This window comes from Salmo trutta, chromosome 1, assembly GCF_901001165.1.
Source record: "Salmo trutta chromosome 1, fSalTru1.1, whole genome shotgun sequence".
In the NCBI taxonomy this organism is placed as follows: domain Eukaryota; kingdom Metazoa; phylum Chordata; class Actinopteri; order Salmoniformes; family Salmonidae; genus Salmo; species Salmo trutta.
In genome coordinates this window covers 21,109,562-21,127,576 of record NC_042957.1, presented here as the reverse complement: position 1 = coordinate 21,127,576, position 18,015 = coordinate 21,109,562, and the positions used below count along the sequence as shown (strand labels likewise).

General features: G+C 44.1%; 1 protein-coding gene across 6 annotated transcripts in view; it reads left to right on the top strand.

Annotated features, from left to right (window-relative positions):
- Nucleotides 1–18,015, top strand: part of utrn (utrophin) — a 312,100-nt gene that overhangs the window by 26,177 nt on the left and 267,908 nt on the right. For 4 of the 6 annotated variants that reach the window (XM_029742308.1, XM_029742221.1, XM_029742391.1 and 1 more), the window contains exon 1: nucleotides 1,411–1,549. The exons of 1 other annotated variant lie outside the window; for it this stretch is intronic. In XM_029742308.1, coding sequence (XP_029598168.1) covers nucleotides 1,465–1,549 — 85 coding nt within the window. In that variant the 5' untranslated portion in view covers nucleotides 1,411–1,464. Of the gene's footprint in view, nucleotides 1–1,410; nucleotides 1,550–2,979; nucleotides 3,113–18,015 lie in introns of those variants that run through there. One more of the 6 variants, XM_029742462.1, reaches the window with a different exon arrangement.

Here is an 18,015-nt window from a genome sequence, read left to right as displayed (position 1 = left end):
CAAAACTATAATTTTGGCAAGTCGGTTAGGACATCTACTTTGTACATGACACAAGTCATTTTTCCAACAGTTGTTTACAGCACAAAAATAGGCACAACATAGCCCAAAACAAACTGTAAATGCATCCAACAAGATTGTAGTCAAGAGATTGTAGTCTTTGAGTGCATGGCATATGGGACTAAATATGGGACCACTCTAAGTGAATTTGTCCAAATACTTATGACAACTTCAAATGAGGGAACTAGATACACATTGTGATTTCATTTATATACGGCATAACAGATATGTAGGAAAATACCCTCAAATAAAAGGTGACATTCTATACTGTAGCCTCATATGAAACATTTGATCTCAAATCCAAAATGATGAAGTATAGAGCCACATTTGAAAATGTTAGCTTCACTGTCCAAATACATATGGAGGGGAGTGTAGCTCAGTGGAAAGTCCCTCTGGTTCTCAGATTATTTCATTCCATACCAAATCCAGCCCCACCCAACCCAAACCCAACTCAGTTCTGCCCTAGACTGTATATTAGGGTTCTGTCTAGCCCAGCCCTGTCCTAACCCCAGCTGGTCTGATCCTCTATGGAAGGAAGAGGTGCTAATACAATCTGACTCAGAGGGCAGTTAGTCACGGGACTGACCAGGCTTGTAATCCTTTTCCATTTCCTCCTCGTGGGAGAAAGGAAGAGTGAAAACAAAACACACCAAACAAACCCCTCCTCCCCTCTCTCTGTTCTCTCTGTTCTCTCTCTCCCTCTCATTTCTTGTGGGAGGGGATGGATGTTAGTCCAGTTGTTCCTCATTGTAGAGCGGTTTAGTCATTCGTGGCCAAATTGACTTTCTTTCCTCTCCTCTCTCTGGCAGTGATGGGGGGATGAGCCAAGGGAACAATGTTTGTGAAAGACTTCGTCATATGTCATCTCTCTGTTTCCAATACTGTAAAAAGGTAGTAAAGGTAGATACCCCTATCTCTTGGTGTGTGTTACGAGTCATCCTGGGGTCATGTTGATCTGCTGACCACCCGCTGGGGGGGGCTGCTCTGTGGCTGTGTTTAGGCCCGGTGGAGGATTCTCCCTTTTTGTAATTGTGATATAACACTGCCCCCGACACACACACACACACACACACACACACACACACACACACACACACACACACACACACACACACACACACACACACTATATCTGTCACTTTGACAGGAAGTCACACTTCTCTTGTTTGACAAGCTGGCCTTGTGCCTTCCTCACCTCCCTCTCTCCCCATCGCCCTCTTCTCACACCCCTGCTGTAGTGTGTGTGACAACAGAGTACACCTTAACATCAATCCAAGTAAACATACCCAGCATGCTCGGCAAACAGCCCTCAAACGTCCACTTCCTCAGACTGCCAGTGCCACTACTTGTCTTCCTCTTCCGTGTTTGTTGTTTTCGTTTCTTCCTCTCTTATATGTTCTCTCCGTCATGAATTTGAGTAAGTGGCTGCCTTGGAGAAGGCACCGTGCTTCCAGACAGAGGAGGAAGCAGGAGAGAGTGTGTCTTGTTCTGGGTGAGTAGTACAGGATAAATCGCAGAGCTCTCTTAGTTTCCTGTTTCAACTACAGAAAAGAGTGAAGAGGCTAGAATTACTTTCACTCTGTCTCTGTCTCTGTCTAATCGACAGTACAGTACAGATTAGTCGTTGATGGCTTCCTCTACAGTGAGTAAATGTTTTTTCCCCACAGAATATTCATGTTCACTTTTAGGGTTGAATTTGATGAGCAAATTTAAGTATCTTTAAAGTAAATAAGCATAATTTTGAGTAACTTTATTCTCAGCATCACATAAAAAAAATAGCACTGCTTTTTGTTGTGCATGGTGATGTGTGGGTTTGTGTGTGACTGTGGCCGTGTCTGTGTATGCGTCTGTGTGTGTGTGTGTGTGTTGATATAATTCACATTCCTCCAGGGCAATACCAGCACCTCTGTAAGGTTGAACTACATGGTCAAGTGCTCCCAGCCAACCGTGGCAGATACCATTATTTCTCTGTTTGGTTCTGGGGATGTTCTCACTGCGTTGTGTAGAGGTTATCACTGGATCAAGACTATAGAGAACAACAGAAAATGGGGGTTTGTGTATGTTTTTTCCCCCTCCCTTAGGCCATGTTTCTGCACAAGTTTTCTAGGCCTGTCTTCTGCAGTCTTTCACTGTGTCTGATAGGACTGTGGCTGTGTAGCTGATATTTGACCTTCTTCCATGGTTTGATGTTGGAGATGTAGCAGCCCTGCTGGCTGCTGTGCTGTCTTATGTTGTGTTAGACAAATAACCGGTAACCCATCCAAGTCCTGGGCTCCATCCTAACCTTATCTAGCCCTCTTCTTTCCAATGTTATGTCTAACCTGTGTGTGTTAGGCTTACAGGTTTCTCTCTCTCTCTGTCTCTTTCTCTCTCTTCCTCTCTCTCTCTCTCTCTCTCTCTCTTCCTCTCTCTCTCTCTTCCTCTCTGTCTCTTTCTCTCTTTGTCTGTCTCTCTCTCTTCCTCTCTCTCTCTTCCTCTCTTCCTCTCTTTCTCTCTTCCTCTTTCTCTCTTCCTCTCTTTCTCTGTTCCTCTCTTTCTCTGTTCCTCTCTTCCTCTCTTTCTCTGTTCCTCTCTTTCTCTGTTCCTCTCTTCCTCTCTTTCTCTGTTCCTCTCTTCCTCGTTCTCTCTCTCTCTCTCTCTCTCTCTCATCTTATCACTGTCTCCGTAACGTGGGAGGCCTCTGTCCCCTGTTGCATGCTGGGACAGGGTTTAGACAGAGAATGCTGTGTGTTCCTTCAGCGGAGCACGGTGTCTCCCACAGTGCACTGCCCACCACACCCTGGCCCTGCCTTGCTCTCTGCTCCTCTTTCTCTCATTGGTAGTGTCCCCACTTTCCTCCCCTCTCACCCCTCCGCCCCTGGCCTCCCTCCCCTGCATTCCTCTGTTATTCTCCCTCTCCTCTGTTCAAGAAACTACAGTCAGGAGAGAGAGAGAGGAATGTGAGCTCCATTCCTGGAGTGTTTTTCTTCTTTTTGATGTTTTTGTCTCTCGTTTTTGGGAGAGCTGGCGGAAGGCATAGTGGGAGAGATGGCGGAGCGTGGTCTCAAGCTCAGAGGTAGGACTCTCAACCAGGTGACATAGAACCAGGTAGACACAGGTCAGTCACACACAGGTGTAGTTTTACTGTAGATAGACAACCTGTGACATGGAGCTGTCATTCACTCTGACTGTGGCTGGGCACTTCAGGATAGTTGGATAGATAGGGTTAGGTGGTTTACTGAGTCTGTGTCTTAGGTGGATTAAACACCTGGGTCATAACAGTACAGGGCCATACGGACCATGCTAAGCCATGCCTGTATGCTACATCTCAGCTTTGTTCTGAACTGCATAGAACTTTAGAGTGTTTACGAAAGTGTGACGCAGCTGCTGCTGCAGAGATCTCAACGCAGCAGGAAGGGGATTGCTTCTCACCTGTTCATTCTGTGTGTGTGTGTGTGTGTGTGTGTTCTCTTGCCTTTACATAAGGGGATTCAGCATATTCAATAGTATAGCGTGACAATGCATAGTTTCACTCCATGGACCTTTTGTGTGCATTGAACTTTACTTTGCGTAGCCAGGGCAATATATATCTCCATCCCAACTTTGTTTTAACTTCCGTAGTCTGCACCTCTGATTTCATATTGTGGTTAGACATGATGATTTGATCCTTCTTTATAATTGCTTGCCTTGCAACCTTTATTTTGACTATATGGGAAATATATACAGTTGAAGTCGGAAGTTTACATACACTTAGGTTGGAGTCATTAAAATTTGTTTTTAAACCACTCCACAAATTTCTTGTTAACAAATTATAGTTTTGGCAAGACGGTTAGGATATTTTCCAACAATTGTTTACAGACAGATTATTTCACTTTTAATTCACTGTATCACAATTCCAGTGGGTCAGAAGTTTACATACACTAAGTTGACTGTGCCTTTAAACAGCTTGGAAAATTCCAGAAAATGATGTCATGGCTTTAGAAGCTTCTGATAGGCTAATTGACATAATTTGAGTCAATTGGAGGTGTACCTGTGGCTGTATTTCAAGGCCTACCTTCAAACTCAGTGCCTCTTCTATTGACATCATGGGAAAATCAAAAGAAATCAGCCAAGACCACAGAAACAAATTGTAGACCTCCACAAGTCTGGTTCATCCTTGGGAGCAATTTCCAAACGCCTGAAGGTACCACGTTCATCTGTACAAACAATAGTACGCAAGTATAAACACCATGGTACCATGCAGCCGTCATACTGCTCAGGAAGGAGACGCGTTCTGTCTCCTAGAGATGAACGTACTTTGGTGCGAAAAGTGCAAATCAATCCCAGAACATCAGCAAAGGACCTTGTGAAGATGCTGGAGGAAACCGGTACAAAAGTATCTATATCCACAGTAAAATGAGTCCTATATCGACATAACTTGAAACGCCGCTCAGCAAGGAAGAAGCCACTGCTCCAAAACCGCCATTAAAAAGCCAGACTACGGTTTGCAACTGCACATGGGGACAAAGATAGTACTTTTTGGAGAAATGTCCTCTGGTCTGATGAAACAAAAATAGAACTGTTTGGCCATAATGACCATCATTATGTTTGGAGGAAAAGGAGGAGGCTTGCAAGCCGAAGAACACCATCCCAACCGTGAAGCACGGAGGTGGCAGCATCATGTTGTGGGGGTGCTTTGCTGCAGGAGGGACTGGTGCACTTCACAAAATAGATGGCATCATGAGGTAAGAAAATTATGTGGATATATTGAAGCAACATCTCAAGACATCAGTCAGGAAGTTAAAGCTTGGTCGCAAATGGGTCTTTCAAATGGACAATGACCACAAACATACTTCCAAAGTTGTGGCAAAATGGCTTAAGGACAACATAGTCAAGGTATTGGAGTGGCCATCACAAAGCCCTGACCTCAATCCCATAGAAATTGTGGGGAGAACTGAAAAGTGTGTGCCGAGCAAGGAGGCCTACAAACCTGACTCAGTTATACCAGCTCTGTCAGGAGGAATGCCCCAAAATTCACCCAACTTATGGTGGGAACCTTGTGGAAGGCTACCCGAAACATTTGACCCAAGTTAAACAATTTAAAGGCAATGCTACCAAATACTAATTGAGTGTATGTAAACTTCTGCCCCACTGGGAATGTGATGAAAGAAATAAAAGCTGAAATAAATAATTCTCTCTGCTATTAATCTGACATTTCATATTCTTAAAATAAAGTGGTGATCCTAACTGACCTAAGACAGGGGATTTTACTAGGATTAAATGTCAGGAATTGTGAAAAACTGAGTTTAAATGTATTTGGCTAAGGTGTATGTAAACTTCCGACTTCAACTGTATTTTTAACACAGCCAGTTGTTTCTTCTGTGGTTTTGAGATGGTATACTTTCAGCAGCCAGAGAGTTAATCATTCTGCTGTGTGTGTGTGTCAGGAGAAACCTTCTCACCTGTAAATTACACCATACCTACCTACCTCATCAACACACACGGGGGTGTTTTTGAAAAGGACTAAGTGGGGATATCGGTTAATCTTCCCGGACACAAGAAGTGTTTTCCCTACAAATTCCCCAATCCCGGCAGCGGAGCATCAACAGCTCTGGGTCGGGCAAGCTTGGGCAAGTGTCTGGTTGGCGGGGGTGGAATGCGTGGGAAATGATGGGAATGCTATGCATTCCACACGTCCCACAAAGTCAAAATATAACACCGTTGAGCTGTGAACAAGGGGGCAAGGGGTGCGTGTGTGTCTGTGTGTGGATGATGTATTGAGGCATGGATTGAAAAGTCAGTGCCAAGTGCATCATCATTTGTCCATGCAAACAATGATTCATAGTTAGTTAAACAATACCATCTTATATGCAGATGCAGTGTGCGTGTGCGAGCGTTGTTTGTGCTTGTCTGCGTTGTATGTGAGTGTTGGGCATACATTGGGCATACCACCCATTGAGCCCTCTGTAAGGGTCAGTTGTACACAGGTTGGGTCAGGGCAGGGGTGGAGCTAGACTGACGGATAGATGTCCTGACAGCTGTGTTGTTTTTACAACTTTACAAGGTGAAGTTTACCCGGGAGGGACGGTACCTTTTATGACTTAGTCTTCTGTTAGAAAGGGTTTCCCTTCACGGTTTAGACACAAGGGACTGGTTTAGTGCCCGATGACAAAAGACCTGGGAAAAGCATACAATTTACACTGAACTATACTGAAAGCCTTAAATGGTTAAAATGGCACTCAACCTCATACAAAAAGTTACCTACACTGTTTAGTCTATTGGGTTAGGGTTAGTGCTGTCAAACAATTAAAACATTTAATCAAGTTAATCGCAAGATTTGCTGTGATTAATCGCAAATTCAGAATTTGCTCAAATTGAGCTATAATTGTAAGATTTTTATACAAAAAGCATTACAAGAATATTTGCCGTCTTGATTTTGCCCAAAGTAACGATAAGCAAAATCAGTTAAATTGATAAAGCACACGTTCTTTAACCTCAATGTCAACTTGTTTTGACCTCCGTATTGCTGTTTTTAGTTTTATAGATTATGGATTTCGGATGTTTTCAGTGTATTTTGAATACCTTTGAACACTAAAATTACAAAAAGTAAACTTGAGTTAAGTGATTAGCTCTGACAGCCCTACTGTTGACACATTTGAGGTTGATGGAATTCCCTCTGGTCTAAAACAGTCCTGGCTGTGCTTAACCTACAATGAGATAAAGAAGGAATCATCAGAAATGGTGTCCTCTCTGTTTCCCCTGGTCCCAGGGCTCCGTGTGTTGATGTGAGTGTTGCTGCCATGGAAACGATGTCCTATTTGGTTGTAGGTCTCTGTATTATAGCCCTTGTTACGCTCCTCTTCACCATGTCTTGAATTTTACGTTTACATTTAAGTCATTTAGCAGACACTCTTAACCAGAGCAACTTACAGGAACAATAAGGGTTAACTGCCTTGCTCAAGGGGACATTGATCGATTTTTCACTTAGCCGGCTCGGGGATTCAAACCAGCGACCTTTCGGTTACGCTCTTAACTGAAAATGATCAGAGAAAGAGTGACTGGACGTCTGTTTTGGTTTGGGTTGCATGGTCACACACCTTCATGAACGATTCGATACGCATCTAGATGCGTGCGAGCGAAAGAGTGAGAGAGTGAGAGAAGACCGTCCCCAGTCCCCACCTCTCTGTGTGTGTGTTCCCTGCAGTGCTTTGGGTCATTAGCTATCAGATCAGTGAGCTGTAAGAGGAGTCCTGTGGGACTTGTCTTCCTGATGTAATCACTACTTCCTGTTTCACTGGCAGGCAGATGGGAAGAAGGCCTTTCCTCTCAGAGCGGATGGCCGTGTGTGTGTTCTTACCATCTGTCTGGTTTCACTGGTTTAGTGTCCGATTGTATACTAGTGTGTATATGTTAGAGGGAGTGTGTGTAATATAATGACTGATGCGTACTCCAAAGGGAGTGTTTGTTTAATACACACTGCTCAGCTGCCTCACATCCGTTCAATAACACCTATATAGCTCATTTCTAGGTGGACAGGTTTGGGCTGTGGCGGTCATTACATTTTGTCAGACGGTTATTGTCATGCAGAAGAACAGTTATCTGGCTATGCTCCCTGCCATAGGCTGTACGCTAGTTCATTTAGCTGACAAGATATGCATATAGATCCCTTGATGTTATATGATTTTATAGTAAGAAGAATATAATTGAACTTTAGCTGAATAAAATAGAAAGGATATTTTGGCAATGTTGAACGTGAAAGGGATAATTTGAAGCAGGTCCTATATGCTAGATTTAGAGTTATTTGGCAACTTTAGTTGTGAATGAAACAAACCTTAGAATGTCTTAGAAATCAAAACATATAAGGGCTGCATGGAGCGACTATCTGCTATTGATTTGAGAAAGAAGCAGAAAAGGCTTGTTCTGTTCCTGGTCTCAGGCTGCACAGCTCTTCTCTCATCAACTGATTTTCACCCATCAGACTATTCTCAATTTAATCTGGTCTTTACTAATATATAAAATGTGTTTTGATTTAGAATGGTCCATTATTAAATGGTTAGGAACAAGGGCAGGGGAAAAAGACATGTAGGTAGGCTAAATAGGCACAATCATTATTTTAATTCCCTTATTTTTCCGGGCTTGGGCTCTTATATAGGCCTATGTAGAAGGGTGTTTTGAAATAATCGTCACCTTAGAAAGCACTGTCCATTTCATTGTGTTAGGCTTTGAAACAACATCCACCACTACATGTTTTACACTGTTTCAACCTGTTGTTGAACTTCTTTCTTCAAATTGATCAATCACAGTGAGGTGAGTTTTAAGAGCACGATACTGTTTTGATGATAAGTGTTTGATGTGATTTTCCCATTGCATTTACATTGATGTCAGAGTGGTTAGAGGGACAACAGAGCCCTGAGTACCAGGCCATTAGGACCTGATGGTAGTTAGTGAGTTGGGTACTACCAACACATGTCCAGAGTGCATAAGAGGAGATTACCGTGACTCAACGGTCATGTGGAATTTTACTGCGGTCAGGAAATTTTGTCAGCTGGTGATTGTCATGCACATAACTGCCGGTCCCATGGTAATTTACCACTAAAATAAACACATTTAGCATCTCCTGGCTTCCACGCATAGCCTACAAGCCACTGTATCGGACATTCAGAATAGCTACATTTGAAAAAGTCAAATAAATCCATTTAATATAGCCTACACCATCAATCCATAATCAATCCATTATTTATTTTATACAGGTCTATGAAACATGATATAAAGAAAATGTAGCCTATTTCAGAACAACTAGGCTACATATGTTACCACCTCAGTCATCGGCTTCATCGTACGTACATATCCCAACCAGAAGCCATGGATTACAGGCAACGTCCGCATCGAGCTAAAGGCTAGAGCTGCCGCTTTCAAGGAGCGGGACACTAATCTGGACGCCTATAAGAAACCCCAATATGCCCAAAGATGAACCGACAAACAAGCAAAGTGTCAATACAGGATTAAGATTGAATCCTACTACACCGGCTCTGATGCTCGTCGGATGTGGCAGGGCTTGAAAACTATTACGGACTGCAAAGGGAAACCCAGACGCGAGCTGACCAGTGACGCGAGCCGCCCAGTGACGCGAGCCTACCAGACGAGCTAAATGCCTTTTATGCTCGCTTCGAGGCAAGCAACACTGAAGCATGCACAAGAGCACCAGCTGTTCTGGATTACTGTGTGATAATGCTCTTGGTTGCCGATGTGAGTAAGACCTTTTAAACAGGTCAGCATTGACAGACGCTGGGCCAGATGGATTACAAGGACGTGTACTCAAAGCATGCGCGGACCAACTGGCAAGTGTCTTCACTGACATTTTCAACCTCTCCCTGACTGAGTCTGTAATACCTACATGTTTCAAGCAGACCACCATAGTCCATGTGCCCAAGGAAGTGAAGGTAACATGCCAAAATGATTACCGCCCTGTAGCACTCACGTCGGTAGCCATGAAGTGCTTTGAAAGGCTCTTCATGGCTCACATCAACAGCATCCTCATGGATATCCTAGACCCACTCCAATTCGCCTACCGCCCCAACAGATCCACAGATGACGCAATCTCAATCGCTCTCCACATTTGCACTTTCCTACCTGGACAAAAGGAATGCCTATGTGAGAATGTTGTTTATTGACTACAACTCAGTGTTCAACACCATAGTGCCCACAAAGCTCATCACTAAGCTAAGGACCTTGGGACTAAACACCTCCCACTGCAACTGGATCCTGGATTTCCTGACGGGCCGCCCCCAGGTGGTGAGGGTAGGCAACAACTTGTCTGCCATGCTGATCCTCAACAGTGGGGCCCTCAGTGGTGTGTACTTAGTCCCCTCCTGTACTCCCTGTTGAGAAAGAAGCAGAAAAAGCTTGAGCTCTGTTCCTTGCCTCAGACTGCACACACTCTTCTCTCATCAAGTGATTTTCACCCATCAGACTATTCTCAATTTAATTGTGTCTTTACTAATATATAAAATGTTTTTTGATTTAGAATCGTCCATTATCAAATGGACAGGAACAAGGGAATGGGAGAAAAGACATGTCATCTGTATGCACTTGAATAGCTTTCCGCCAGTTCGATTTTCAATCATGCAGGGTAGTCTACTCCGGTTATTTCACTCCATGCATCAGCCACTGTTTGAGGAGCATGCAGCCTCTCTCTGCGCTCTCTCGACACGTGATATTCCGCCCAAACTCTGTATGCCATGGGCTCCCCAACCCTGTTCCTGCAGCTTCCCAGTTCTTAATTTGGGAAACCAATTGAAATCCGTTCTGGAACATCAATAGTAACATATTTTCACAACAAAACATATTTAATTAAACTGTTGACAGCCCCTGTCTCTGCGCGCTCGAGAAAGGAATGAAGGAGACATGGGAGGTGATGGACACGCCCAGTGGTGATATATTCTGTAGCTAAAGGTAATGTGTCAGCCTATTAATTATGAAAATATAAAACCTGCCCTATTACTAGGCTATTCAAAATCCAATACAAATTCACTATCATTGTAGGCTAACTGTAAGCTGCCCTGCACAATCAATGAATCAACAGCATGGTCTAGGGCTATATGTTCTGTCCCAGACTCATGGATATAAAGTATGCAGCATAGCGTAAGGTAACCAGTCCATCTAGTGTGCATAATAATACAGTCCACACTCAACTGCGATTACTATAATTTCTTTAATTTTGGAGTATAGGCTAGACCAATTATGTACCAAAGACGTCTTAAATCAGTTTTGTTGTGTTTTTCTGCCATGCGTAATATGTGGTAGGCTATGTATTGTATAACGGCACAATCATTTTTAAAATTCCCTTATTTTTCCGGGCTTGGGCTCTTATATAGGCCTATGTAGAAGGGTGTTTTGAAATAATAGTCACCTTAGAAAGCACTGTCCATTTCATTGTGTTAGGCTTTGAAACAACATCCACCACTACATGTTTTACACTGTTTCAACCTGTTGTTGAACTTCTTTCTTCAAATTGATCAATCACAGTGAGGTGAGTTTTAAGTGCACAATACTGTTTTGATGATAAGTGTTTGATGTGATTTTCCATTGCATTTACGTAGAGTGGTTAGAGGGACAACAGAGCCCTGAGTACCAGGCCATTAGGACCTGATGGTAGTTAGCGAGTTGGGTACTACCAACACATGTCCAGAGTGCATAAGAGGAGATTACCGTGACTCAACGGTCATGTGGAATTTTACTGCGCTCATGAAATTTTATCTGCCGGTGATTGTCATGCAAATAACTGCCGGTCTCACGATAATTTAACATTAACATAAACACATTTAGCTTCTCCTGGCTTCCACGCATAGCCTACAAGCCACTGTATCGGACATTCAGAACAGCTACATTTGAAAAAGTCAAATAAATCCATTTAATATAGCCTACACCATCACAATCAATCCATAATTTATTTTATACAGGTCTATGAAACATGATATTAAGAAAATGTAGCCTATTTCTTCTTATGTTACCACCTCAGTCATCAGCTTCATTGTACGTACATATCCCAACCAGAAGCCATGGATTACAGGCGCCGTCCACATCGAGCTAAAGGCTAGAGCTGCCACTTTCAAGGAGCGGGACACTAATCCGGACGCCTATAAGAAGCCCCGCTATGCCCTCAGGAGAACCATCAAACAAGCAAAGCGTCAATACAGGATTAAGATTGAATCCTACTACACCGGCTCTGATGCTTGTCGGATGTGGCAGGGCTTGAAAACTATTACGGACTACAAAGGGAAACCCAGACGCGAGCTGCCCAGTGACGCGAACCTACCAGACGAGCTAAATGCCTTTTATGCTCGCTTCTAGGCAAGCAACACTGAAGCATGCACAAGAGCACCAGCTGTTCTGGATGACTGTGTCGCTCTCGGGAGCCGATGTGAGCAAGACATTTTAAACCGGTCAACATTCACAAAGTCACGGGGCCAGATGGATTACAAGGACGTGTACTCAAAGCATGCACGGACCAACTGGCAAGTGTCTTCACTGACATTTTCTACCTCTCCCTGACTGAGTCTGTAATACCTACATGTTTCAAGCAGACCACCATAGTCCATGTGCCCAAGGAAGCGAAGGTAACCTGCCTAAATGATTATCGCCTTGTAGCACTCACGTCGGTAGCCATGAAGTACTTTGAAAGGCTGTTTTTGGCTCACATCAACAGCATCCTCTTGGATACCCTAGACCCACTCCAATTCGCATACCGCCCTAACAGATCCACAGATGACGCAATCTCAATCGCTCTTCACACTGCCCTTTCCCACCTGGACAAAAGGAACACCTATGTGAGAATGCTGTTTATTGACTACAACTCAGCGTTCAACACCATAGTGCCCACAAAGCTCATTACTAAGCTAAGGACCCTGGGACTAAACACCTCCCTCTGCAACTGGATCCTGGACTTACTGGCGGGCCGCCCCCAGGTTGTAAGGGTAGGCAACAACTTGTCTGCCACACTGATCCTCAACAGTGGGGCTCCTCAGAGGTGTGTACATCTCCTGTGCTCTCTGTTCACCCAGGACTGCGTGGCCAAACACGACTCCAACACCATCATTAAGTTTGCTGACGACACAACTGTGGTAGGCCTGATCACCGACAATGATGAGACAGCCTATAGGGAGGAGGTCAGAGAACTGGCAGTGTGGTGCCAGGACAACAACCTCTCCCTCAATGTGAGCAAGACAAAGGAGGTGATTGTGGACTACGGGGCTGTTGTGGAGCTGGTCAAGAGTTTCAAGTTCCTTGGTGTCCACATCACCAACGATATATCATGGTCCAAACACACCAAGACAGTCGTGAAGAGGGCACGGCAAAACCTTTTCCCCCTCAGGAGACTGAAAAGATTTGGCATGGGTTCCCAGATCCTGGTATGGCAACTGCTCGGCATCTGACCGTAAGGCGCTACAGAGGGTAGTGCGTACGGCCCAGTGCATCACTGGGGCCAAGCTTCCTGCAATCCAGGACCTATATAATAGGCGGTGTCATAGGAAAACCCATGAAATTGTCAGAGACTCCAGTCACCCAAGTCATAGACTGTTTTCTCTGCTACCGCACGGCAAGCGGTACCGGAGAGCCAAGTCTAGGACCAAAAGGCTCCTTAACATCTTCTACCCCCAAGCCATAAGACTGCTGAACAATTAATCAAATGGCCACCGGACTTTTACATTGACCCCCCCCCCCCCATTTGATTTGTACACTGCTGCTACCCGCTATTTATTATCTATGCATAGTCACTTCACCCCTACCTACATGTACAAATTACCTCTAACCTGTACCCCCGCACACTGACTCGGTACCGGTACCCCCTGTATATAGCCTCGTTATTGTGTTACTTTTTATTATTTTTTACTTTAGTTTATTTGGTAAATATTTTCTTAACTCTTCTTGAACTGCACTGTTGGTAAGGGCTTGTAAGTAAGCATTTCACATTAAGGTCCACACTTGTTGTATTCGGCGCATGTGACAAAGTTTTTGATTTGATTAGATTTTTTTGTTAGCACATACCTGAATAAAATAGAAAGTATATTTACCCCAAACGATTTCTGAGGGAATGCGCACTATTTTGTGCGGTTAACAGGTCCTCCTATATGCTTCATTTAGAGTAATGTAACTTTAGTTGTGATACAAACGTTGGGCTATATGTTTTGATTTGTAATACATTCTAGGGCTGCATGATGTGACTCTAATGCTGATTTGCTCTGCTCTATTTCTTGCGCAGGCTTCACACACTTCATCAGTCTCTCATTCACAATTTGACAAGCACTTGATAATATTCTCACCCATCAGACTATTCTTAATGTAATCTGTTCTTTACATATAGCCTACTAATATACTGTATGTGTGGAACTATTTTTGATTTAGAATGGTCTACAAAAAAACAAGCTACTAAAGCATGATTTGGCCACAGAGGATCATTAGCTTCTTAAAAAAGTTGTGGATTGTTTTAAATGGCATTGCCTACAGTCGGAAGGAAAGGCAGCGCGCTAAATTTGGGTAGATTATTGTTGAGTTGCGACTGTCTGTGAAAAGTACAAGCCAGGTATATATCGCAATATTTGAAAATACAATCACGGGAAAATATTAGAAAGCAAATGCTTATTGCTATAAAGATAAGACAACGAAAACACTAATCTGTCTTTTTGTTATCAAAGTGTTCAATTTATCTTATTGGCACCAGCAGAGAGCATCGACAATATCCCCGGTGAGTGCGCACTGTGCCCATAATCACTATTTATCATTGTTAGGTCAGTGCTAATTCAACGTTTTTTTGTGGACAGTAATTTCCTCCGCCAGTTTAGATGGATGTCATGTTCTATTTGTCTCTCCTCTTCTTATAGTCCTATTATATGGATAACATTGTTTTTATTGATCTGTTTGTCAGTGTCAGCGGAGTAGGCTACCCTGTCATTTGTCCTCTTAAAAAAGTATTCTGCTAATGTCTCCAGTCATATAAAGTGTAATGTTCCAGGGGTCCTAGGCCTATAGGGTACATATGGTTATTTGGCCACTTTAGTTGTAATACAAACCTCATCAAAACATACAGGCTATGGGCTAGGCTGCATGATGTGTGCGGCTATGTTTGAAAAAGTTGCAAAAAAAGGCGTGCTGTTTCTTGCCTTAGACTGCACACGCTGGGCATCATTCACAAATGATAATACATGATTCTCAAGTGATAATATTGTCACCCATCAGACTATTCTCAATGTAATCTTGTCTTTAATGTGTGAAATTAGTTTTGATTTAGAATGGACCATTATCATCCAGCTGTCGAAACAGAGGCAGTGGAAAAAAATACATGTCATCTGTATGCACTTAAATAGAGAATGAAGGACGCTTTTCCCATGGTTCATGTTCATGCCAGCCAAGTAGGCTATACTCCTGTTGTAAAGAGAAGCAATGTGCTTAATATTAGGAAAGTTGAGAAATAAATATAGTAGGCCTAGCTGATAGAAAGCTGATGGGATCCTCCTCTTTTTAATAGAGGCCATCAAAACTTGTTTTCTCATGCAGTTGCATAGCCTATAGAAATGTTGCGCAACATGAGCTCAATGGCTCTTATGAAGCATTTGATTTGATTTGCATTGATGTTAGTGATTAGAGGGACAATAGAGCACCGAGTACCAGGCCATTAGCGACTGGCAGTTAGCAAGTTTGGTAGGCTACTTTTGACCATCACCGGCCTTAGAGCGCAGTTTTGGAGAAGCCTAGTTACTGTGACTAAACAGTCACGTGGAATTTGACTGTGGTTATACGGTCACCGCAACAGCTCTAGGACAGACAGAATATCACTGACAGACAATAAGCATGTACATGTAGCTGCAAATAAAATACACACTTGACTAAATGAGGGATATTAAAGTATATTGAAAGCAGGTGCTTCCACACACGTGTGGTTTCTGAGTTAATTAAGCAATTAACATCCAATCATGCTTAGACTCATGTAGAAAAATGCCCAGTTGCCCATTATTTTGGCTACCAGGCTAGAAGAAGAGATCTCAGTGACTTTGAGAGGAGTCTCAAAGGATCATAGGGGGTTTAAAGTGTGTGTGTCTCAGTCACCAGATGTCAGTCCAATTGAACACTTATGGGAGATTCTGGATTGGCACCTGAGACAGTGTTTTCCACCACCATCAACAAAACACCAAATTTATGGAATTTCTTGTGGAAGAATGGTGTTGCATCAGTGGAGCAGTGGCTTCTTCCTTGCTGAGCGGCCTTTCAGGTTATGTCGATATAGGACTTGTTTTACTGTGGATATAGATACTTTTGTACCTGTTTCCTCCAGCATCTTCACAAGGTCCTTTGCTGATGTTCTGGGATTGATTTGCACATTTCGCACCAGTACGTTCATCTCTAGGAGACAGAACGCGTCTCCTTCCTGAGCGGTATGACGGCTGCGTGGTCCCATGGTGTTTATAATTGTTTGTACAGATGAACTTGGTACCTTCAGGCGTTTGGAAATTGCTCCCAAGGATGAACCTGGTCTTGGCTGATTTCTTTTGATTTTCACATGATGTCAAGCAAAGAAGCACTGAGTTTGAAGGTAGGCCTTGAAATACATCCACAGGTACACCTCCAATTGACTCAAATGACGTAAGTTAGCCTATCAGAAGCTTCTAAAGCCATGACATCATTTTCTGGAATTTTCCAAGCTGTTTAAAGGCACAGCCAACTTAGTGTCTGTAAACTTCTGACCCCCTGGAATTGTGATACAGTGAATTATAAGTGAAATAATCTGTCTGTAAACAATTGTTGGAAAAATTCCTTGTGTCATGCACAAAGTAGATGTCCTAACCGACTTGCCAAAACAAAGACATTTGTGGAGTGGTTGAAAAACGAGTTTTACTGACTCCAACCTAAGTGTATGTAAACTTCCGACTTCAACTATATATATATATATATATATATATATATATATATATATATATATTCCTTTTCACATTTTAACCCCTTTTTTGGGTAGGCACAAAACTACCTTCATACTGCCACTCATTTTTTTTAGACTGGTACCGGTTACCTTCAGACGAGTCTTGTGACGCTTGTAGGAGTCGTAGAGCAGTACGGAGAACACCACCATTGTGAGAATCTGCCCTTTCCACAGTGGGGTCACATTAGTTTTATAGTCCAAACGGTTTGGACGCTACAAACAGGAGTTGGAACATTGATAATACTGACTTCAGACAAGTCCCCTGACACTTGTGGGGGGTCATAGAGCAAAACCGAGCCCCTGTCTCCTCTAGCTTAAACTGACCGATTTGTATGTTACTTAGATTGATGCACCGGTACGTCAATCGACTCTTGGGGGTTAATAACCTGCTGTATGTAAGATATTGTGTGATATAGCTTGCAAAATAAATAAAGGTGACTGTCCTCTCATCCTCCCCCTAGCCCCTGTCCTCTCACACTCTCACTCTTCCCCTAGCCCCTGTCCTCTCACACTCTCACTCTTCCCCTAGCCCCTGTCCTCTCACACTCTCACTCTTCCCCTAGCCCCTGTCCTCTCACACACTCACTCTTCCCCTAGCCCCTGTCCTCTCACACTCTCACTCTTCCCCTAGCCCCTGTCCTCTCACACTCTCACTCTTCCCCTAGCCCCTGTCCTCTCACACTCTCACTCTTCCCCTAGCCCCTGTCCTCTCACACACTCACTCTTCCCCTAGCCCCTGTCCTCTCACACTCTCACTCTTCCCCTAGCCCCTGTCCTCTCACACTCTCACTCTTCCCCTAGCCCCTGTCCTCTCACACTCTCATCCTCCCCCTAGCCCCTGTCCTCTCACACTCTCATCCTCCCCCTAGCCCCTGTCCTCTCACACTCTCACTCTTCCCCTAGCCCCTGTCCTCTCACACTCTCACTCTTCCCCTAGCCCCTGTCCTCTCACACTCTCATCCTCCCCCTAGCCCCTGTCCTCTCACACTCTCACTCTTCCCCTAGCCCCTGTCCTCTCACACTCTCACTCTTCCCCTAGCCCCTGTCCTCTCACACTCTCACTCTTCCCCTAGCCCCTGTCCTCTCACACTCTCATCCTCCCCCTAGCCCCTGTCCTCTCACACTCTCATCCTCCCCCTAGCCCCTGTCCTCTCACACTCTCACTCTTCCCCTAGCCCCTGTCCTCTCACACTCTCACTCTTCCCCTAGCCCCTGTCCTCTCACACTCTCACTCTTCCCCTAGCCCCTGTCCTCTCACACTCTCACCCTCCCCCTAGCCCCTGTCCTCTCACACTCTCACTCTTCCCCTAGCCCCTGTCCTCTCACACTCTCACTCTTCCCCTAGCCCCTGTCCTCTCACACTCTCACTCTTCCCCTAGCCCCTGTCTTCTCACACTCTCATCCTCCCCCTAGCCCCTGTCCTCTCACACTCTCATCCTCCCCCTAGCCCCTGTCCTCTCACACTCTCACTCTTCCCCTAGCCCCTGTCCTCTCACACTCTCACTCTTCCCCTAGCCCCTGTCCTCTCACAC